Source organism: Mastomys coucha, unplaced genomic scaffold (assembly GCF_008632895.1).
Source record: "Mastomys coucha isolate ucsf_1 unplaced genomic scaffold, UCSF_Mcou_1 pScaffold4, whole genome shotgun sequence".
NCBI classification, from domain to species: Eukaryota; Metazoa; Chordata; class Mammalia; order Rodentia; family Muridae; genus Mastomys; species Mastomys coucha.
Genome location: NW_022196910.1, coordinates 5,506,444 through 5,530,437, shown reverse-complemented (window position 1 = coordinate 5,530,437; position 23,994 = coordinate 5,506,444). Strand labels below are relative to the sequence as shown.

Genomic DNA, 23,994 nt, shown 5'->3' with positions numbered 1-23,994 from the left:
AAAGGCATGCGCAACCACTGCCCAGTAAGGCAACTTTTTTTTTTTTTTAAAAGATTTATTTATTATTATATCTAAGTACACTGTAGCTGTCTTCAGATGCACCAGAAGAGGTCATCAGATCTTATTACAGATTTTTGTGAGCCATCATGTGGTTGCTGGGATTTGAACTCAGGACCTTCGGAAGAGCAGTCAGTGCTCTTAACTGCTGAACCATCTCTCTAGCCTGGTAAGGCAACTCTTAAAAGAGCAACATTTCATTGGGGCTGGGTTACAAGTTCAGAGGTTCAGTCCATTATTGTCAAGGCAAGAGCATGGCAGCATCCAGGCAGGTGTGGTGCAGGAGGAGCTGAGAGTCCTACATCTTCATCTGAAGGCTGCTAGTGGAAGACTGACTACTGGGCAGCTAGGGTAAGGGTATTGAAGCCCACACCCACAAGGCCACACCTACTCCAACAAGGCCACATCTCCCAACAGTGCCACTCCCTGGGCCAACCATATACAAACCATCAAAAGTATAAAACATGCTTAGCATGTGGAAGGTCCTGGTTCCATTTCAAAAGGAAAAAGGTAAGAACAATTTTCACATGTTTTATATTTCCAATTTGCCAGATCCCACATACTCACTATAACTAATGGTAACTGTGTAACTATAACCATGGATGAGACCCAATTCTGAGCTTGTTTCATATCTCCCCTCTTCTCTGGGGAAGAAACAGTTATTACCTCGATTTCTAAAGGTGGGAAGATAGAGGCCCAACATATGAAAACCTTTATCTGAAGTTTTACAGCTTTAGGAGCTGGGGCTGCTCCAATGTTACGCTTTGTGCCCTACCCCCTGGCAGACTCAGGAAAGATTCAGATTGTGGCTGTGGCAATAACTTCTGTTGGTCCTCATTCTCTTTTGTTTCGTTGGCCCTGGAATAATGTAAATAGGCTGTTCTTCAATTTGTGGTACTGTTCTTGTCTCTGCCTCTGGAGCACTGAGATTACAGGTATGTGCCACCATGCCTGCCTAGCTCACTTTTGAGCTCTTGTTGCATGCTGAGTTATGTAACAGGCCAGGGCATTCCTAAAAGGTGGCTTCTGGGGAGCATTTTACTTACTTACTTACTTACTTACTTTTTTTTTTTTTTTTTTGAGACAGAGTTTTTCTGTGTAGCCCTGGTTGTCCTGGAACTCACTCTGTAGACTAGGCTGACCTCCTCAAACTCACAGAGATCCACCACCTCTGATTCCCAGTGCTGTAATTAAAGGTGTGTACCACTGCTGTCTGGCGGGAGTCTTTTATTAACCCTACTTCCACACGAGCAGAGTGAGCCTCAGAACAGTAGTCTCATCATCCCAGGGGATCCAGTACAGTCTGCTCTTCCCTGATGTTTCTGTACCCATCTCTTGCCTAGTACATAGGCCCATCCATGGCAGTGTTTTGCTGCCCTGACTGGAAACTCAAGGGGAAGCCAGTTTTTCAGAAGGTGAAGACTCAGAGGCTGGGATCTGTTTGGCCTATAGGAGGAGCAAGTCGGGAGACTTCATGGCTGGAACAATATGGTTGAGGAACAGAGCGGAGATGATCAGGAATTAGGTGACAGGGTTTTTCTGTGTAGCCCTGGCTGTCCTAGAACTCACTCTGTAGACCAGGCTGGCCTCGAACTCAGAAATCCTCCTGCCTCTGCCTCCCAAGTACTAAGATTAAAGGTGTGTGTCACCACCACCCGGCTTATACATCTCTTCTAATGCTTTGAATCACATGGACAGTTTTAGTTTGATGTTAACCTGTCAAGAATTCTGCATGCAGGGTTGGCTTTGTCTTAGTGGGTAAAGATGTTTGCTGCCAAGTTTGATAACCTAAATTTGATTACTGGAAAGAGAAAATCAACTCCCACATGCAAGCCATGGCATACTCAAAGCCTGTATTCAATCCTTCTCCCGCCCCTCCCAATAAAAATAATTCCTGTCAACATAATTTTTATATTCTTTCTCCATTTAAGGAAAGCCGATATCTCCTTGACATACCATGGCCATTGTCACAGCAGGTGTGGTTACTTGCACAAGATAGAACCCCATCATGTTGAGGTGGGAGAGTCTTGGGAAAGCCCCTCCCTGAAGACCTATTGGCAGTAGTTGCTAGAGGAAAGAGGTGTCATTTTCTTCAGTGTTGTAGTCACCCATTTAGTTGCCCTGGTAAATAAACCCCTAATCTATGCTCTTGCAAGCAAACCCAGTTCAGTAGGTCATAAAACAAACACAAGGAAGTACATGGAGGAACTTGTTGGGAAGAAGTGGAAATGAGGAGGGGGGGAATAAAACGGCAATGGGAGGTGAATATAAAAGTACAGTATAGGGTCAAGGATTGAAGCTGGTCGACTGCTAGCATGTTCAAATCACTGGGTTCAATTCCTAGCACCGAACAAACTGAGCATGGTTCCTCTAGCCTATTTCTCGCACTCAAGAGGTGTGGGTGGGCAGATAAGACCTTCAAGGCCAGCATTGGCTAGAAACTCTGTTTCAACAACAGCAAAACCCCAAACAAACTCAAAATACATGATATACATATATGAAGTTGTTAAAAAAAAAAATAAAAAGCCAGGCGTGGTGGTGCTTGCCTTTAATTCCTTGCACTTGGTTGGTAGAGAGAGCCCGGAGGGCTACATAGTGAGACCCTGCCTCAAAAAAGAAAGTTAATGAGTAAAACAAAACAGGGAAAAATGTAAAGTAAGCTGTAATGACTAGGTCAGTATGTGCGCTCGTATTATAAGTTCGAAAGAACGAAACACGTCTCTCTCCCGGTCCCACGACTCAGCTGCCTCTGCGGGCATCTGCGGGCGAGGCCTGCCACTCGAGGAGGCGTGGCCTGATGTCTAGGGGGCGTGACCCGAGGCGAGCAGGAAGCGGGAGCCGGTCGCCTCACACGCAGGCGTTACTGGTCGTTCGGGGTCACGTGAGCGCGCAGGCGCAGCGCGACGGAGCCCCGCTCCCTCACACAAAGCCCGGACGCGAAGAAAATGGCGGCAGGGGTCGAAGCGGCAGCCGAGGTGGCAGCGACAGAGCCCAAAATGGAGGAAGAGAGCGGCGCGCCCTGCGTGCCGAGCGGCAACGGAGCTCCAGGCCCGAAGGGGTGAGTATCCTAACAGCAATTTATCCTTCTCTAACTCCAGCCAGGTTACTTCGCGGCTCCGTTAGGTTTGTTGGCCGCTTTTTCTTCTCTCACGGCGGCGCGGCGTCTGCGCAGGCCCTTTCCCTGCCGAGAGTCGGGGGCGGCCGAGGCTGTGACGACGACGAAGCCAGGAGAGCCTCATGGATCGCCCCCTGCCGACAGCGCTTGCCTCCGCTGCCTCACGCCTCCTGACTGACTGCGCGCGTCGTCGAGGCCTCAGGCCTGTGGCCTGGTATTTTATTCACGGAGCCGTGATGGCGCGCGGGCTGCGGGAGCCCAAGGCCCGCTGCACCTCCCACTGGGGTCTCGAGGGTTGAACCGTTAAGACTGTGTTGTTTCAACTCTTAAACATACACCCCGTGGTTGTGGAAGTATTCTGTCTCAGTTTCTCAGATCTGAGAAGTTAGGGGCGGGAGGCGTGCGCGTGCGGGGTGTCACGTGTACGGTCGGCAAACGGCGGCGCGACCGGGAAGGTGTCGACCTGGCCTTCTTTGCGGGGTTCCGAGACACCGGTGTTCCCCTCATCCTGCAAGAAGTGCTTCTTCCACCAGAATGGCCCCGGACCCGGGCTCCTGGGCTGGAGTTCTTCCGCTTCTTTATATCCCTACTTCCTAAAGTGCGCAGTTGGTACCAATGGGAGAAATGATCTCTGTTTGCTCAGAGTTCATCCTTAGCAACAGACATAAAGTGTGCGGGTAGAGGCACCACTTCGGGTTTTCAGACATTAGAATAGCCAGACGTCATCATCCTTTTTGGAATCCTGCTTGGAGGTCTGTCCAGGCACCTTGGTTTGTTTTTATAAGTGTTCTAGCACGGCCTGATGAATCCCGGCCTTTTGGGAGGAGTTGGAAGCTGCAGGATCCAAAGTGCAAAATGTGGCCAGGCTATATAGAGTGAGTTCAGTCTAGGTTGCCATTCACTCGGTGGGAAATTGACCTAGCCCTGACTCTCAAAAAGAGGGATGAAAGCATAGCAATGGCCTGACACTCAAGTCCCTAGATTCGATTCCTAGTATCAGACCACAGTCTTTCTGTGCCCCGCAAAAGTTTTCTTCAAGGAAGAAAACATAAGAACTGATATACCAATATATCAGCTTGAGGAGGTCTGGAGAAACATTTTGGTTCTAAAGTCAGCAGCTCATGTCTCTGAAATTTTGTTTTCTATCAAATTTATAAGGTGAGAAGTTTTAGGACTCTGGGAGTTGAGAGTACTTAAACACTTGTTAGTACAGCATTTACCAAGTAATGGCTATTTTGTTACTGGAGGAAATTTCATATCTTTTATCTTAGAGAGAGGTAAAGCACCATTGGTTAACTGGTTCATGTTATTCAGCACTTGAGAGGCTGAGTTCCAGACCTGATTTCGGCTTCATAACAAGTTCAAGATTTGCCTAAGCTACATAAGTACTTGCCTGTTGTGTATGAGTGTGTGAGATTATAGCCCATTAATAGAGTATTTACCCAGGATGCATAAGGTCCTAGAGTCCACCCCATAGTACTGAAAGGAGAAAGAGGCCTCTCTTTACTAACCAATACTTTACTATGGAAAGTCTCAGCTTAGGAGTGTGCTCATTTTTACTTTCTCTTCCATCCTCTTGGGAACTCAGGGTCTTGAGGATGCTAGATAAGCACTCTTACCTCTGAGCTACACTTGAGCACCTTTAGTTAGCCTCATGTTCATTTTTTTCAGCTTTTGTCTTAGAGATGCCTTGTAGGATCAGATTCCCTCTTTGAGAGTCTTTGTTCTCCAGTTTTTGAGTTAGATGCCTGGACAAACTGTAGAGTCTGCAGTTTAGACCATATTGACCTTGAATTCAGAACAACATCCCTGGTTCTGTCACTTCCACCCAGTTGGTGGAATTACAAGTACCATGTCTGGTTCACCTTCTAGGATTTCTGAGGATCTTATTTATACAACTTTAAGGAAATTATTTTCTGTTCAGGCTGTGGTAATGCATGTCTTTAATCCCAGCACTTGGAAGGCAGAGGCAGATGGATATCTGAGTTCAAGGCCAGCCTAGTCTACAGAGCTCAGGATAACCAGGGCTACACAGAGAAACTCTGTCTAAGGGGCAAAAAAAAAAAATATTTCTTGTATATAGAATGTAATGCTGCTAGAGCCTTTCTATATGAAAGACTGCATTTTTAATAGAACACAATCCATTGGTAGTTTTAAATTTCCACTGTCTGTATTCAGATAGATAACTTGTGACTGAATCATTTGACAGACAGTATGTGCATAAGAAGTTTCAGAGATGAAATAGCCTTTGTTGGAAAGAACCTAAGTGGTCTGAGACTGGCTTAAGGGAGGATACCTGAGAAAGTGGCAGCACTTAGTTTTGTAGAGTGGTGAAAAACAATTGTTATTTTTGCATCACAAAGTTCTTGAAACAAACTCCTTTAAAAGCACAGAGTGCCTTTTTCTTCCCACCTTTTGACTAGGAATTGAACCCAGGTTTTCATGCTTGTTAGGTATGCATGTACATTACCTAGTGAACCTTCTCACCAGCTTTTATTTATTTATTTATTTATTTTTAATTTATTTTTTTGTTTTTTTATTTTTTTTGTTTCTAGACAGGATTTCTCCTTGTAGCCCTGGCTGTCCTGGAACTCACTCTGTAGACCAGGCTGGCCTTGAACTCAGAAATTTGCCTGCCTCTATCTCCCAAGCGCTGGGATCAAAGGCGTGCGCCACCACCACCTGGTGCTTGTTTTTATTTTTATTAAAAATATGAGAGCATGTTTTGTCTGCTTATGTGTCTATGCACAACATGCATGCAGTTGCCCATAGAGGCCAGGAGAGGGCATTGGGACTCCTGGCACTAGAATTTTGGGCAGTTGTTAGCTGTCATGTGGGTACTGGGACTTGAATCCAGGCCCTCAGGAAGAGCAGCCAATATTATTACCCACTGAGCCATCATTTCTCTAGCCCATTTATTTAGTTTTTGATAGTAGAGATCAACTGATGACCTCCTTCATGCTAGGCAAGCACTCTTATCACTGAGCTACATACCTAATGAAAACCTTTTTATTTTTAATTGTTGTGTGTATGCACACAGGTGAGTGCCAGTGCTTGGAGGCAGGAAGAGGATATCAAATCACCTGGAGCTGGAGTTACAGGAAGTGGGGAGCTATTGGTGCTCTTAACCACCGAGCCATCTCTACAGCCCCATTGTTTGGGGTTTTCAGACAGCATTTCACTGTGTAGGTCAGGCTGGCCTTGAATCCTGCTGGCTTCTGTCTCCTGAGTGCTATGAATACATATGTGTACCATCATGCTCTGCTCTGTTTGCTGTACTTTTTAAAAGTGATTGTATACTTGATGAAAAGTACTTTTGAGGCACATTAGATTGTTAGCTCAAGATTAGAAATGGAAGCTCTGTATTATTTGAATGTGTGTTGTCAGAGCTTTGCTGTTACTTTGTCCTTTGGTTTTTTTCTTTTTTTTTTTTTAAATAACTACGGAAACAGATACCAGCCTGCAAAGATAAGCTTGCTTTTACCTTTTTTTCTCTCTTCAAGGGCTTCCCAAATGGACTCTGATATTACCCTGCTTTGCAATATTAGTTAAAATTGAACTGTCTCTTTGGTAGTTTGTAGTGAGTTCAGTGCTTAGGTTTTGTCTGTGATGGACAGTTGTTGGAATGTTTTAAAACCTCCCAAGTGAATACAATACAAAAAGGCTAGGAGCAAATAGGTCTCCTGTTTTACACCTCAAAATTATTATTGATGTGCTGCTGTGTGCTAACTCTTTTAAAAATGTGTGACTTAGTAGTAGCCTTCACTTACAAATGAGAGTATTATTCAGACTTGGATGTATGACTCTAGCTCTTAGTTACCCACAGTATAGGTCCTTACATATTTTGTTCTTAACATATACCAACTTGTTTTTTGTCTTAGTATTTTTTTGTTTTGTACTCATAGTAGTAGAAATAGAGACAGTTTGCTAATTTATATTTGTTGAGGCAGGGTCTCACTGTAGATCATGTTTGCTTTAATCTAGATCATGTTTGCTCTAAACTCAGATCCACCTACATCAGCCTCCTAGTGCTGGAATTAAAAGTGTCCTCTACCATGCCTGGCAGATGCTTATTAACAAAGAAAAATATTGTTACACTTTTATTTTGGGTTTTTTTTTTTTTTTTACGGGCGGGAATTAAGACAGGGTTTTCTCTATGTAGCCCTGGCTGCTTGGAATTTACAGAGAGCCACCACAATCCTGCTGTTTTTGTTTTTGTTTGTTTTTAAGGCAAGATCTTATGTACCTTTAGTTGGATTGAAACACTGCAGTAGATTGGTCTCTTAATTTATCAAACTCCCCCTGCCCCTTATTCCTGAATTCTGAGAGTATGAGTATGTATTACCACACTGCTTCATTAATTCTTTGATTCTCAAAGCAAGCCTGTGTGCTACAATGGATACAGGCTATGTTCGTTTGCTAGTAAAGAGTCAGACTGGAAAAGGAACCGATTATGTTTTGATAAGGGGAGAGTCTGTACCTAGAATAGTGTCCCATTAAGCTCTGAATTTAAAGACCTTCTGTTTAAAAAAAAAAAAAAACCTTTATGTAAGATATTGTTTTCAAGAGGGAAGTCGTATTTTTGTCTCAGAAGATGTGATCAGAATTTCAGGGTATTGAGATTTTTCCGTGTATTGAGAAATTCCAAAATAGTATGAGTAGGAATTATGTATGGGGGTGTCATGAAGACATAAGATATACTAGGATGACAGTAGGGTTTTTGTTTGTTTGTTTTCTGTTTTTGTTATTTTGTTTGAGATAGGATCTCTCTGTATCTCTGGCTGTTCTGGAACTCATTATATTGTCCAGGCTGCTTTGTAAAGGTACAGAGACATTTATCAAGTCATTGTTCTGCCACTAAAATTATACTACATACAAAGGTCAAATTTATACAGATTAAATGCCTTTATACAAATTTATTTAAACCATGAAGTTTCATGAAACTTGAAACTATTCAATATACTAAATATGCATGGTGGTACATGCTTTTAACCCCAGGACCACTGTGCTGCCTTAGCTAGGTCCGCTTGCTGTGTCTGCTGTTTCTTTGAAAGATTACATATAACAGATTATTTTATGTTAAGGTTACAAGTCAAACTACTGGCATATGTTAGGACATTTTCAGTTTTCAAGCAACTCGGTAAATCCCAAACTCAGCAATCCCAAAGTTGTATTAAACAAAGTTGATTTAATGTCTTACAGGTACCTAACATGTTTTAGGTCTTAACAATATATTATGAGATACAGTAATGTATTAGACTATTGGAAAATATTTTATGGGCTTGATTAGAACTTTGAGTAGCTAGCTAACTGGGTGTCAGGATCTAATTTTCTTTGGCAGTTTGGAATTGAGAACCATATGTTAAAATGTATTAGCTGCCTTAGCTAGATCTGCCTGCTATGTCTGCTGTTTCTTTGAAAGAGTACAGATTTGTTATTTTATGTTAAGGTTACAAGTCAAACTACTGGCATGTTAGGATGTTTAAAAAACATGAAAAGAAAGTATAAGTTTAAACCAGGTTGGGTGGTATATACCAGTAGTCTCAGCACTCAGTAGGTAAAGCCAGGAACCTATATATTTTCATCATTATCTTCCAGATAAGTGCTCTAATTCTTCTTAACCCCACTTTGTAACATTTTAAAAGACTTTTCCTTGTTACTCCAGATATTTTTGATACGTTCCCCGTAGATGTATTGCCATTGATTCTCAATGGAGTACCTTTCCTTTCCTTGGGGAATCCTTCCTTAATAGGAGGTTGGGTTGATACTGTTGCCTATTAAGTAAAGTCAAGATGCCTCTAAGCATTCTAAAATGGAGAATATAGGATAACAAGAATATCTTCCTTGGAGGCTGAGGCAGTAAGATTGCCAGTTCAGATTAGTTCCAATCTAAAAATAAAGAGCTGAAGATAGTAGCTCGGTGGTAAAACATTGCCTAAGGTGTGTAGAACCCTGTATTCAATCCTCAGAACTGACTGCCAAACAATAACAACTCTCATCCCCAGACTATGAAAAGACACACAAAGACGATTTCTTTTAAAAGTGAACTATGTGTCTGGCTAAGGTGCAGGAATGTAAAATATGTTAGTGAAATTCAGAATAAAGTAATAAACTAATTACATATGGAGTATGTGTGGTAGGTAGGTCAGAGGACAGCTTCTTTCCACCATTTGGATTCCAAGGACTGAACTTGGGTTATCGGGCCTGGTGCCAAGTGTTTTTACTTTTACCTGATGAGCTAACTTGCCAGCCCAATAACGTGGTGTTTAAAAATGGTCAGAAGAGCTAGATGTAGTGGTGTGGGCCTGTTACCTCAACACTAGAGGGGTAGAGGCAGGAGTTCCTCATCCTTGGCTAAAGTTTAAGGCTACATTGAGCTGAATGAGACCTTGTCTTTAAGGGGAAAAGAAAAGGACAAAGATTTGTCAACATCTTACCAAAGAATATGGATTGCAAATAAGCACATACAAAAACAGAACCACAGAAACGTAAGTTAATAGGGAAAGAAAATGAAACCAATATACTATACCCGGAACTCCCTCTCTGGACCAACTTGGCCTCCAACTTAGATATGCCTGCTTCTGCTAGGATTAAAAGCATAAGTCACCATTGCCCAGCTGAATTTTAAATTTCTTGAATACTGCTTTTATTTTTCACAAAAACAGCCAAAAGGTGTTGTAGATACAGATAATCATGTATTGTCATTTTAAAATTTGCTTCAGGTACTCTATCAATCTAATTTTTAATACTTTCCAGATTTGGAGTATTTATGATAAAGATGCCTACATAGAAAGGGCCAGTGGTTAATGACACAGTGGTTAAAGGTACAGGGCAAACGTGGAATTAGAAAACTGACTCCCAGTAGTTGTCTCCTTACTACCACATGCATTCCAAACAGCATGAATACTCAAGCACATACATACACAAACTATTTATAATTGAGCACTCAAGAGGCAGAGTTCAAATCCAACCTGGTTACATAGCCAGTTTCAGGCCATACAAGGCTGCATTGTGAGACCTCATCTCAAAAAACAACAAAAATCTTTCTATGAGTACAGTTTGTATTATTTGCTTTTTTAAAAAGGGGAACTTTTGGGGGCTGGTGAGATGGCTCAGCGGGTAAGAGCACTGACTGATCTTCTGAAGGTCCTGAGTTCGGATCCCAGCAACCACATGGTGGCTCACAACCACCTGTAATGAGATCTGATGTCCTCTTCTGGTTCGTCCAAAGACAGCTGCAGTGAATTACGCCAGAGTGAGCAGGGCCAGCAGAGGTCCTGAGTTTAATTCCCAGCAGCCACACACATGACAGCTCACAGCCATCTGTACAGCTACAGTGTACTCATACACATAAAAATAAAATAAATCTTTAAAAAAAAAGGGGGGGGACTTTCAGAATTAAATGTTATGTATGGGTCTAGACAAATGACTCAGTGGTTAAGAGCTCCTGAGTTTAATCAGATGTGGCAGCTCAGATCTGTCAGTAATTTCAGTTCCAGAGGGATTTGACACCCTCTTCAGCCCTCCTTGGACATCAGACAAGCATGTGGTACAAAAAAATATTATGCATAGAATAAAATAAATAACTTTTTAAAAAGTTGCATATAAGGGTTTGGGAAGAATATTCATTAGTCTTGTGACAAATAAAAAAAATAGCATTGGGTATCTTAATGATATACTTTGTGGGGCGCTACCTGTTATATAATCTGCATTTGAATATGTCTGAGAAAAATCTCTGAGGAGTTATATTTAAATACCTTTCTATCCATAGTTCTCTGGATGGTGACAAGTAGATTGATGTATAATTTACAAACTTTAGTTAACATGTTGTCTGCCAAGAAACATTGAGAGATGGTTTGGCAGATAGTGTTGTATTTGGTAAACTTAGGTGATAGTTCCAGCTCCCGACTCCCTTCCCAGATCCCCCCACCCCCCAGGGAATTGCCTCACTCCCTTCTTCTGTGTTAGTCAGCTTAAAGAACCATACCTAAGCCTAGGATAGCATTCATTCACTTGAGCATCGGTTGTTGGTAGGTGGATTTGTTCTCAGGTAACTGAGGCTGACTCTGCCTCCTTTTTCTAGGTGTTAGGAATACAGGCATGTGCCATTATGCCTACTGTGGGAATAGGATAGGTTTTAGGGAATGTATAATTGCAGATATCTGCTCTGTGGAGACCTTCATTTGCAGGGTTCCAAATTAAAACTCACATTGACCATGCCATATATTCTTACGGGTAGCCCTGGGGCTAAATTATATTTGATGTTAATTCCATTCTGTGAGGGGTTGTGAACAAGGAATGAGTCAGCACTCAGGTGATTTCCTCCTGTAAACCTTCTTCCCACCTTAATTGATAAAATAAAGGCTAGAGCCAATGATTGGGCAGAAAAGGAGGGGTAGGTGGAGCTGAAGGTTGAGGGAGAGAAGGAGAGAGGACGAAAGAGGAGAAAGTGGAGCAGAAACACATGGCCTGGAGAAACAGCAAGTTATAAGGGGTCTCACAGATGGGGAAGATTGTAGTATAGTGGTAGATATGCCCAATCTAGGCACACAGCTTGTATTCATATTAATTGACTTGTGTTTTCATTGCTGGGGCATATTTGGGTTGGAGATTTACCGCCACAATATATAACTCTGTAGGATTATATATCTGGTACAACAGATAGTGTCTTTTCCGTGTATTAACTGGGAAACTTTTTTTCTCTTGAATTCAGTGACGAACGACCTACTCAGAATGAGAAGAGGAAGGAGAAAAACATAAAAAGAGGAGGCAATCGCTTTGAGCCATATGCCAACCCAACTAAAAGATACAGAGCCTTCATTACAAATATACCTTTTGATGTGAAATGGCAGTCACTTAAAGACCTGGTTAAAGAAAAAGGTAATGGTACTGGTGGTGAAGTAGGGTAAGAAGGTCAATGTGTCATCTTCTCTGTGGCTATCTCCTGGTTTTTGTCAGTGGAAGCTGCTCTAGGAAGAGCATGTGTTCTGTTCAGGTTTAGCGCTACCCCTCAATCCCTCCCCCCATCCATTTTATGTGATCATGCCCATGTATTAAATAGGGTGATTTATATGGTCCGTTGACCTACAAATGATTTTACTGGCTTAATATGATTATTGGGATGTCAGTTAGTCAGTGAGGGGAGTTTTTATGTTAAGGAAATGTATCAAATTCTTCACATTATTGTTTTGGGGTGTGTGTGTGTGTGCGCGCGTGTGTGTTAAGTTTTTAAAAGTCTGGTTAGGAGATAGTTTTAAATTTTGTGAGTATCCTCCTGGAATCAAAATTCAGTACCTGGAATGTATACTGTTCAGATTCCAAACTCTGCAACAGGATTTTCTGTTTGAACTGTGAACTCTCCTCTGAAGTCAGAGATTGGCAATGGGAGATCTCAGGTCATCTGTGCATGTGGTACCTTAAGGGTATATGGTGTCCCAGCCCAGGCATCCAAATTTCTGGGCTAAGACAGGGCAAATGACCAAGGGTCTCTGCACGCTGGAGTGTCGCCCTCTCCTGCATTCTGTTTGCTTTTGTCCTCCTTTCCTTTATGATTCTTACCTGTTGGTGGCTCTCGGAACTGAAGAGATTGCTGGGTCCTGGTTTAGATAAGGTAGGGTGCCTTGAGCAGCTCCTCTCCTCCAAGGGAATGTAGGATCAAATCACCCTTAATGGAGTTTCTTTGAAGGACTGAAAGGAATTGGTTTTTTGGAGCATTCATAATGAAGAGAAGTTTGAGCTTGATTTGTTGAATAGTTAATTCTTAGTGACAAGGGTACCATTTGGATAGCCCTTTTGGTGTGTGTACTGGTGCTCCAGCATTGGGTTTTGAAAAGGAGTGGCCACTGCCATCATTATTCCATCACTAACGTGACCGTGACATGCAAGAAGCACTAGGCACTGTGAACCTTCGATCACATGTGCTGCTCCTGTGTGAGATTTGTTTCTTGCCTTGATCAGCTAAATCATTCCTGCCAATTCTTCTAGAGCAAGAGTGAAGTTTCTTTTGTCTGAAGGGAGTGTCATGTGGCATCCCAGATACAGTGTTCTTGGTTCTATGGGACTGCTGCTATAATACAAGCTTAGAATTTCTGTACAGTACAGTTGGATCTCATTCGAATTAGTTTTCGGAATAAACCTCAAATTTGTGTTCTTTTGTGATTTGGTTGAACCACTGAATTGCTATCTCCTTTGATAATAAGGTATAGAAGTTCCAAGAACCAGGAATGTGGCTTTGAAAATGCAATTGTTAGAGTTTTGTAAGAGATTGCAGGCCAAACTTTTTCATTTGTAGGAGTGTGTGAACCAGTTTTGGGACATGATGGATAAAGTAGGTGACATTTTTACTGCTTTACCATTCAGTAATTAAGTTTTGGAAGCCATAAAGTAGCAGCCATGATGTTTCTGGATGTAGAAGCAGTTCACCTCAATTTACTATTTTGTCCTGTATTAAGTGTGGAGCCAGCCTGGTGATTTATTCAGATCCTTCCAAACTGGTTCTCATATTCCCCTGGCATACTGCCATGGATGTGGGTGCTTCTCCCTCTCAGTGTACTTTTGGTGGTGTAACTCAGAATTACAGGTGTGCAGTAAATCTCGTTTTTATTGAACATTAAAATGTTCTTGTTTAGAGCTCCCCAGTACAATCTAATTATTCTGCTGTATTAAAAAATTAGCAGTATTAACTTGGGAATAAAATGATTCATAGAGAAAGTTTAATTTTTCTATAGTAGTGCTGAGATTCAGTGAAGTTTAAAGACATTTAATGTATAGCTTAAAATGTCCTTGTTTGGTTTTTTTTTTTTTCTTTTAAACATGTTGTCTTTCCTTTGTCTTTCACCCCTCCTTACCCCCCCCCCCCAAGGTTTCACTTTGTAGCTGGATCTCCTGGATCTCATTATATGGACCAGGGTAGACATAGAGATCCAGCTGTGTCTGCCTCCAGAGTGCTGGGATTAAAGGCATAATGTGTTGTCAAAAACCCTAAGTTTTTGAAAAGTTCAAGTGGCAGATAGAGGTACTTAAATCCTAAAAGGATTTGTTTCATAGTAACCATAACTAAACAGATAACAGAGATTAGACTGATACAATCAAAGCAGTTTTCCCAATCTGCAGTCTACCCTGATAAAACTATGTCCTTCTAGAATAAGAGCTAGGATTAGTTGTCTTTACCTCCAGTCTCTACAATTGCAGCAGTGTCTTTAGTTGCAGCCTCTCAGAACAATACAGGAAGGGCACCAATGCTGGTACTAGCATCTCGTACCCTTTTCTGATTTTCCCTTTCTTTGATATCAAGTGTATATTTTGTGTTTAATTTTAGCACCTTAGGATAGTCTGTTAATGATCTGGTAGAAACTTGGCCACTTGCACTTTCCCCTTGAATAATGATGCAAAATTTGTTTGGTGGTGTTAATGGTGAAATCAGAATATTACCCATTTTTAAGATAAGATGTACGGAAAGCATAGTTTTCCTCTGAGCCATGTTGCTGTTTTGTTCAGCTCTTATCAGTGAAGGTTCTAGATTAAGATACCTTACTGAACCTTCTGTTGCTTGAATACCTGCTCCTTGCTCCAAGGTATCCCAGAGGAACAAAGTGAAGGTTTTTAATTTTATTTTTATTTATTTTTATTTTAAAAATTTTTTGGCAAACAGGGTTTCATCTAAGGTTTGCTTCCGACTCTTGATCCCTTCTGCCTTAGTCTTCCAAGTGCTAGGGTGACAGAACTTAAGCAACTTTTAATGGAGGCAATGGTTATGGTGCAGGAGAGTTCCTGGATTGAAAAAAAAGGTGGGGAACCACTTTTACATGAATTTAAATTAGAGGTTCCAGAATTATTTGAAAGTAACTTTCATTATCCACAGCTACTCAGATGAATTACAGTAGAATATGAGATAGATACTGTCTTAAAAGTGTTTGAAGCCAAGCGGTGATGGCGCATGCCTTTAATCCCAGCACTTGGGAGGCAGAGGCAGGCTGATGTCTGAGTTCAAGGCCAGCCTGGTCTACAGAGTGAGTTCCAGGACAGCCAGGGCTATACAGAGAAGCCCTGTCTTGAAAAACAAAAAACAAAAAAACAAAAAGTGTTTTATTGTAGGGTGTGGGTACCAAAAATGAAGATTTCTTTTAAACAAAAGGTCTTGGGGGGGGTTGTTTTGTTTTTGTTTGTGTGTTGTTTTTTTTATTGGCATTTTAATGTGTTATGTTAGTTAGAGACCTTAAAATTCTCAGAACGAAGAAAGTTGGGTTCTGAGCTTCTTGTATCTTGGTCAACCTAGGGAGTTAGCCGTGTGGAGGTGGGGAAGCTGCCACTCAGGCAGGACTTAGCAATACTGGTGAATAAACACTATGCCCAGTTTGAGGAAGAAAGAAAAGTCAGTGATATAGTTTACTCTCAAATCCTGGCTTAGCAGCAGTCAGTTTAATTTGTATAAACAAAGATTTCTTTAAGCCTTTAATCCTTCCATTCTTATTTAATGATCATCACTTTGAGTAAATTTCAGATTACTGCTGACAGAAAACTGAGGCCCAGAGGGCAGGTGTAGTCCAATAGAAAACTTCTCCTGTTTCTTTGCAATAATTTGCATTGTGGGTTAAATGAGACAAAATGGCTTTCAATTTAAATGAAGTTCCTACCTAGTTATTCTTCATATTTTCCTGTTGGAAACTGAGCTGTTATTTTGCGAGACCTGCTATGCAAAAAAAGCACTCAGATGTTTAAGTACTGCTGTTGAGCCCTTGCAGTACAGCCTGTGAAGCTTTCTTCTGTGGTCTTTGCTATAGGTAGTAGAAGTTTTCTTATCCTCTATAAGCCTGAATTTGGCTTAGTCAGTTTCTTTCTGATTTGTCCATTAGTCAGCTTCTTGTTGTAGTTTGCCATATTTGAAGTTGTTGGGGTTTTTCTTTGTTTTTTTTTTTTGTTTGTTTGTTTGTTGGTTTGTTTTTTTCTTTTGAAATAGGGCTTCACAATATTAGACCAGAGAGGCCTTGAGAGCCCCCTTCCTCCAAGGGGCTAAAGGCATGCTCCCAACTGAAGTTGTCTTTATAGAGAAACTTCCTGGACTATGCAATTTTCCCTTAGTATTTGACCATTATGAGACAGAAAAGCATGTTCAACAATATGTCCTGCTTTCTTTCTTGCACATATTCTCTTAAAACAAAAAACAAAAAAGATCCACGTACGGTCCACACCTCTGTAATCCCCAGCGCAGAAGGATTAGGCATTTAGAGGCAAGTCTGAGCTACACGAGACCTTGTCTTAAAAACATGGCCTGTTTCTGTAGGTAAAGGTGTTTGCTGTACAAGCATAAAGACTAGCTTGAATTCCCCACAACAGTACAGTAATCTTGCTGGTCCTACAAGGAGATTGTGGCAGAATCCTCAGAGGCTCACAAGCCAGCTACACTGGTGTATGCAGAGGCAAAAATGAGAGTGTCTTAATCAATGTGGAGGGCAAGAACTGATATACCTAAGGTTGTCCTCTGACCTCCACAATGGTGCCATGGAACACATAGAACGACTCTGTACATGTATATACAAACACAAAGATTCCAAAAAAGAAAAAAGATGAAAGAATGATCCTAGGCTCAACCCCTAGCACACAAGCACATATCTGTATTCTCTTCAGTAAAGCTTTAGCTTCTTTATTATTATTATTTTTAGTTTCCTTATTCTTTTATTTCTTTTGCAGTTTCTTCTTTTATTTAGATACTTTGACATTTAAAGGTACAGTAGACTTGTCTTAGAAGTTTACTCTTGGGATTCTGTAGATTCTATCCAGGTTGGTGATCAAGGAGCTGTAGCATGTTTCGTTAACTTTGAGTTTCACTTGTGTGACTGCTGTTATCACTTAACCTACCTCCTGACTACATACTAGTACATACTAGTACAAAAAATGAAACAGCCTTTTTAAAGCTTTCATGATTATCTTCTTCTATATATATGAATTACAAACAGTTGGCAGATTCCCTAAAAGTAACCAGATGAAGTCTTTCAGGATATCAAGGTTGGAATGTTCCAAACTTGTGACGGGCATGATTATGCTGACTATACCTCAGAATATAAATACTTACTTCTGAGGCACAGAAAATATTTTTAAGAGGGATATCATTTTTAATCAAATTTTTAGTGCACAGAATTGAAGCTGGAGGTGTGTCATTACTAGAATGTGAAGTGGGAAAAGCTGTAATTTTCTTAACTTGGTATTTTGTTTAATGGTTATGACTGTGGAAAAAGTTTGTTTTGGACTTTGTTGTTTTCTAGGTTGCAATAACATCGTTTTGGGTAAAGTGTCTTTGGACACAAGCTAGAAATTTCAAATGCAACAGTCCTTGGATTCTGACAAACTTAAAAGTTGTCTTGAGGTTGATATAGTATTCTTTTATTTAAGGTCATTGGGGCAGTAGTCACAGCTGGAAGGAAATAAACTTGGAATTTCTTCACTGGTTTGACACTAGGCATTTTCGTCAGTGGAGATAAGAGCTGTTGGTCATTGAATGGCTGCTGCTGTTGAATAAATGGCTTTTTAAAATGGCTTTAGAAGTGGGCATGGAGTTATGGAACTATTCTAACTATTGAAAGAGGAACATAAAGCCAACCTGTACAACTGTCACTTGGCTATGATCAGTTTTTTGTTTTTTTTTTTGTTTGCCTGTGTAAAGTATGTATTCAAAGTCAATGTAATGGCCCCTCCCATTTCCTCCCCCCTCACCCCCCTTTTGCACTGATTCTCCTTGTTTTGTGCAAAGTATCAGTTTTGTAACATTTCAGGAAAGGACGAGGAGGATGAGGCTATAAAATTTAAACTTTGAACACTTGGCCTTCAACTACTCACTGTGCAACTCCGTTAATAAACGCACCCTTAAAATGTTCATTGTGTTTGTGAAATAATTATATTTTGTTATTTATTTGAATCTTTCCTTTCTATATTTGAAAAAGTCCTTTGAACAAAGGAGTTGTAAGTATGGAGGAACAATCAAGGCCATTAATGGGTCATGTTTGCCTAAGCACTGCTAAACCTAAGTGAGTTGAAGACTTTAATCATCCTTCTAAGGAAAGAGTGATTGATTCCTAAGAATTTCCCCCATCTCTCTTTTTTAAACTTTGGAAAATGGATTTAGATGTTGTTTTCTACAAGTTAATGCTATGAGCCATCTTCAAGTTCAGCAGCCATTTTGGTGGTTGTCTAGATGGATTCTAACATCTGGTTCTGGTGGTCATGAATTGGCAATCCAAACCTTAAGGAAAATCTGCAGAAATTTTGAAAATCTGTTATTTTTTTCATTGCATGTAACTTAGACTCTGTACTGTTTAACTGTCTTGTTGCCAACTGAACCCCAAACTTGAATTTTTACCCTCTTACAGGGATTTTTTTAAAAAATGGAAAGAATAAAGCCTGATGCTATTCTGATTTAACAATTGTATAGCCAATATTCTTCTTCTAAACCATGGTGTCTTGGGCTGTGTGCAAAATCTAGCTATAGAATTTGAGGAGCCCAGTACAAAGTGAGAGGCTGCTTGTTAACATTAGAAATTAGAAAGAACATGGTTCAGGCTGAAAACCTGAACTGTTACACAGTTTGTACACACAAAATTAGCCCTGAAGTTGTGTCTTTATGCCTTTTGGTTTCTATATAGGCACATTCTTGTATTTGTGGCATGTGAGCTCAGTTCAGTGGCATTGTGATATGTGTGCTGTTTATCTTGACTTCTCCAGTAAGAGTACATCTGCAAAAACAGCTTTTCTTCCTTCCCTCGAAAGTGAATCTTGCAGAATTCTTTCCTGTAGATTTGGATTGCCTCTAGTCATGAGTGAGCATTACAGACAGGGAAATTGATAATGGAAATTTGTGGAAGTAGTGTGCTTGTGGTGGGAGGAAAATCAAGGACATATTGTTAATGAGTTTTCACCTATTTTACTGCACACCTGTAATGCCTAGTTTGGTGGTTTAGAGAATATGGAGTGTTTCTGGGCTTTCTTATAAGGCAGAGGCTCCATACAAGGTTGCTGATGATTGTTCTAAATTCCCATTGTTTTCTTGGCTTTTCTCCCTTGGTTTATGTGTCGTCTGGAAACTGATTTGTAGTTGGTGAGGTAACATACGTGGAGCTCTTAATGGACGCTGAAGGAAAGTCAAGGGTAAGTGTCTGAGAGAATTTCTTCTGTGGATTTACTACATGACAAATGTAACTGTATGGTGGCGTGGACTCGAATGAAATCAGGAAGGCAGTGAGTGCTTATGTTACTGTAGCCATGTTTGATTTTGCCAACATTCCAGTAGGGTGGGAGGGGGCTTGCAAACAGGAGTCCCGATTTTCCAAATGGCTGGCCAAAGAGCTTTCTGGTATTCTGTTTGGATGCCCAATTTGGATAACTGGGGACCAATAGCAGCATTGTCTCTTTGTTTGACAGGAATTGGCTGTGTGTGAATTATGCATGGAATTTTAGTGGTGGTATAATTAAAGTAAAAGTGTGTTCTTGTCTAGAAAATGTTACTCTTGGTTGTTTGCTGATTTGAAAGTTGTGTGAACCAAAGATTCTGAAAAGTAGCCTCTGTGCCAGTAAATTGCAAACTACACCTTACAAACTTGAATGTTCAAAATTGGCCCAGTTTAATGAGAACATAAATTATTTTCTGTTGTGTAATAGAATGGCTTAGAATAAGCAAAAGGATGAGTTTAGTTTATGGAAAGGATGGATTTATTTAGTAGGAGTATGGTAAGGATTGATTGAGTCCAGATCAAAAGTTTGTGTGATTTCTTGGAGAACCTGATTTAGGTCTGCTCAGTAGCTTTAGTGCAGTGCCGGTAATGTGTAGGAAGAGGAGATTAAGGAGCCCAGCTTTTTACAAGGAAGGCTAGGTCATGCACTTCTGTCAGCTTCCTCTTAGAAGGATTAATTTTAAAAATCTTGACTTTTGTTACATACATCATATCTTTAATTTGTTCCTGTCATTGATATTTACTGTTTTTGTTTTTTGTTTTTCTTTTCCCCCTTGCTCATCTGACTGGTCTGTGGCCTATTTCAAAGGGATGTGCGTAAGTATTACTTATTTATACTTACTGGCATTTGAATTTTTCAAGTTGTAGGACTCGTTTTATTCATTTTTTTTTAACTTGTTTTTAATAGTGTTGTTGAATTCAAGATGGAGGAGAGCATGAAAAAAGCTGCTGAAGTTCTAAACAAGCATAGTCTGAGTGGAAGGCCACTGAAAGTCAAAGAAGTGAGCTCTTTTTTTTTCCCCTCTTCCCTTGGTGGTAGTGATGGAACCCAAGGCCTTGTACATACAGTATACTACTGAATTATATTCCCAACTCAAAAAGTAAGATATAATTGTTTGATTAGGATAAGAATGGTTTTTGAATAGAATGTACTGAGTAGATAAACATACTGTTTTGGTTTATTTGGTTCTTTGTTCTGTCAAGACAGGCCCCGTAGTCAAAACTGGCCTTGAACTCATGATCTGTCTTTGTCTCTTAATCACTGTGCACATAGTCTGTTGTTTTAATAAAAGATAGTGATTTTGTAATAGAGATCCTAAGTAACCAGAGCTCACCACTCGTCAATCCTTGCTGTCTCAGAAATACAAAACCTGAGCCTCTGGATTTGGAAATGTGTTAGGAAGTCTTTATATCCACCAGCCTGAACACTATTCTTGGCCCATCTGTTTTTTTGTTGTTGTTTTGTTTTGTTGGAGACAGAATTTGCTATGACTTTCTGGTGGTCTCGGCCTCCTAAGTGTTATGATTTCAGTAATGTGTCACAGTATACCTGCCTCTTTATTTTTGTGTATGTAACATGTACCTATGTGTACACATGTGTGCATAGGTGGCGATGTTCATAGTGATTTCTTCCTCAATCACTCCACCTTAGATTTTGAGATAGGTGCTCTCACTGGCCTCACTGTTGAAGCTAGACTGGTAGACCAGTGGACTCCAGGGATCTTTCTGTTTTCCCATTCCCTTCCTAGGATTACAAGCATGCCCCACAACCCCAGCTTTTACATGGGTGGCCGAAGATCTGAGCTTACTGGGTATTAATGCTTCTTTATTTACCCTCTGAGCCATCTTCTTATTCCTCTTTGAATTTATAAAATGAATGTATTCATCTTTATTAAATCCAAACCATGAAGTTCATGCCTGTTTGTTTCTTTGTTTTGTTTTTGTGGTGGTATTGGCAAAGATTGAACCCTCTAGGGCTTTGTGCCTACAAGATTGCCACTATGCTTTTTTTTTCTATAGAAGGATGTTTTATTAACTGCCAAATATTATTTGCCTCCTTGACTGTGTGTGTATCTGGGGAGTACTGTTAAGATATCTGAGATTAGTTCTTTGCTGTGTATCCCAGGCTAATTTATAACTCAGGATCCCTCTGCCTTACCTACTTGAGTGTGTAGATTAAAGGCAGTTGTCCTTTTAGACCTTTTCCTTTCGGAAGGAATATTTGGGACTGAGAGGAAAGCATGGTTAGATACAAGTCAATTCTTAACATGTTAATGGTAAATTAAAGAGGCAGGCATCAAGAATTGGGTCACACTGGAAAGATGGCTCAGTGGTTGGGAGTGCTTGTTTTCCAGACAGGATCTGCATTTGATTTCCAGCACCCAAAGTAGGAAATACACAGGTCACAATGACCTGTATAACTCCAACTCCAAGTCATGTCCACATACATGTGCTGTACACCCCTACATGGACACATAGATAGATACACATAAGAATAAGATAGATAAATAATCATGCCAGCATCAGATTTCCATAATTCTGTTCAGGTGCTGATACACTACATTGACTGTACTTGAATGTGCCAGCACTGGTGCCCTTGAAGGGTTTAGGGAACCTGGGATTATAGAACGGTGATTTTAGATTTTGTAAAAAAAAAATTATTGATGAGTTTTACAGAAATTACACTAACTAGTAAGAGTCATTCCCATGAAGATCTTATTTCAATCTAGAATTTTTAATTCATGTCAATCAATCCTTTTATCCCTTACCTGTTCATTTTTAAAATTGAAGATTGTTTTTAGATTTTTAGTTTTATGCTTTTTGTTTCTGAACTGTTGCTCTTCCTAGAACTCTTCTTGTTGCTGTTGTTTATTTTATCTTGTTAAATAAGTTGAGAAATACCTTTCAAACTGTCTATAGGTCTGCAGCTTTTGGGTTTTTTGTTGTTTTTTTTTTGTTGTTGTTGTTGCTATATTTTGTTTTTGTTTTTTCAAGACAGGGTTTCTCTGTGTAGCCCTAGCTGTCCTGGAACTCACTCTGTAGACCAGGCTGGCCTTGAACTCAGAAATCTGCCTGCCTCTGCCTCCCGAGGGCTGGGATCAAAGGTGCACGCCACTACCGCCCGGCTGGGTCTGCATATTTTTGTTTGCTTGTTTTTCTTTGGTGTTGGAGATGGGAGTGGCTGGTGTATACTGTGCCATTTGATAAGGTCTGCCACAACTAAGTTGTGTCAAGAGACAGACTTACTGAGTACACAGCAAGGGGTATCAGGCTGGACTGTAACAGAGTCCTACCTGATGCTTTTTACTTATTTTGAGACAAGGTTCAGCTTTGTAGGCTGGCTTTGAGTTTTAAGCAGACGTTGATTGCTTTAGCAATCCTGAGAATTAAGGTTACAGACCTTTACCACCACTGCTACCGTGTTTTATTGAGAGCCATTTTAATTTTATTTTATTTGTTTAATGATTGGTAGGAATACTAGGCAGAAACTGTCACTGAGCTGCACCTCAGCAGAAGAGAACCTCTCTAGTGGTGAAGTCAGCAGTTCCACTAATTTCTGCAAGCCTACTTCTGACCTACTTCTAGCTGTAACGCTTTATGCTTCTTTCAGGATCCTGATGGTGAACATGCAAGGAGAGCAATGCAAAAGGTGATGGCTACGACTGGTGGGATGGGTATGGGACCAGGTGGCCCAGGAATGATTAATATCCCACCCAGTATCCTAAATAATCCTAACATCCCAAATGAGATTATCCATGCATTACAGGCTGGAAGACTTGGAAGCACAGTATTTGTAGCAAATGTAAGTAAATGGGAACGTTCTCTAAAATAGAAAAATAGGGAGGGATGGAAATAATGTGAAAATAGTATGCATTTAATTTAATTTTAAATTAAATCAAAACAAATTAAAAAATGTACAAAACAATAGATTGATTGTATTACTGTTATACAAGTAATTTAAGTTAGACTTATGCTAAATAGCTTGTTTTCATTTTAAAGTAGGCCTTCTCCTTTGTTCTCTTATAACCACTGCATTTGTGCCTTCAGGATTGACCTCAGTCCTACTGGGGTCTTGTTTCCTGAGGTTTTCTGACATTTACAAAGGAAGTAGCTGGGTAGCATCTTTATTTCGGTTTAGTTGGGGTTAGGGAACAATGAACAGACAGTATTTTCACTTTTTTTTGTATCTAGAGTAAATGGTGATATTTTTATTCTCTGCGAGGACAAATACAGAGACAAATACAGAACAGAGTAGGTTCAGGAGTTAAATGGGGGAGTGACTTTTTTGGGTTTTTCTAGACAGTTTCTAGAACTGGTGTAGCATTGGTTGGCCTTGAACTCAGGATATCTGCCTGCCTTTGCCTTCTGAGTGCTGAGATTAAAGGCATGTGCCACCACCATCCTGCTGACTTTTTAAGTATGAAGGGAAAAGCTTGTTAAATGTGAGGAGACTTACGCTGTTGCATTTGAGCCTTTAAGAAGAGGGACAATAAATAGCAGAGTGAAGGCTAGGTTCTGGAGTCCTATTTGAAAAATCCACTGAAGTTACTTTTCTTGTAATGTCAGTCAAAGCAAGTCTTAATACAGTAATCTTTTTCCCCAAAG

At 40.4% G+C, this 23,994-nt stretch overlaps 1 protein-coding gene across 4 annotated transcripts in view; it reads left to right on the top strand.

Moving 5' to 3' along the window:
- Positions 1-1,722: 1,722 nt before the first annotated feature.
- Hnrnpm (heterogeneous nuclear ribonucleoprotein M) overlaps positions 1,723-23,994 on the top strand; it is a 43,886-nt gene continuing 21,614 nt past the window's right edge. Inside the window, exons 1-7 of one of the 4 annotated variants that reach the window (XM_031350006.1) lie at positions 2,910-3,115; positions 11,886-12,052; positions 19,254-19,306; positions 20,198-20,205; positions 20,297-20,390; positions 23,000-23,038; positions 23,156-23,191. In XM_031350006.1, coding sequence (XP_031205866.1) covers positions 3,003-3,115; positions 11,886-12,052; positions 19,254-19,306; positions 20,198-20,205; positions 20,297-20,390; positions 23,000-23,038; positions 23,156-23,191 — 510 coding nt within the window. In that variant the 5' untranslated portion in view covers positions 2,910-3,002. Of the gene's footprint in view, positions 3,116-11,885; positions 12,053-19,253; positions 19,307-20,197; positions 20,206-20,296; positions 20,391-22,999; positions 23,192-23,994 lie in introns of all 4 variants that reach the window. The other 3 variants (XM_031350004.1, XM_031350003.1, XM_031350005.1) reach the window with 3 other exon arrangements.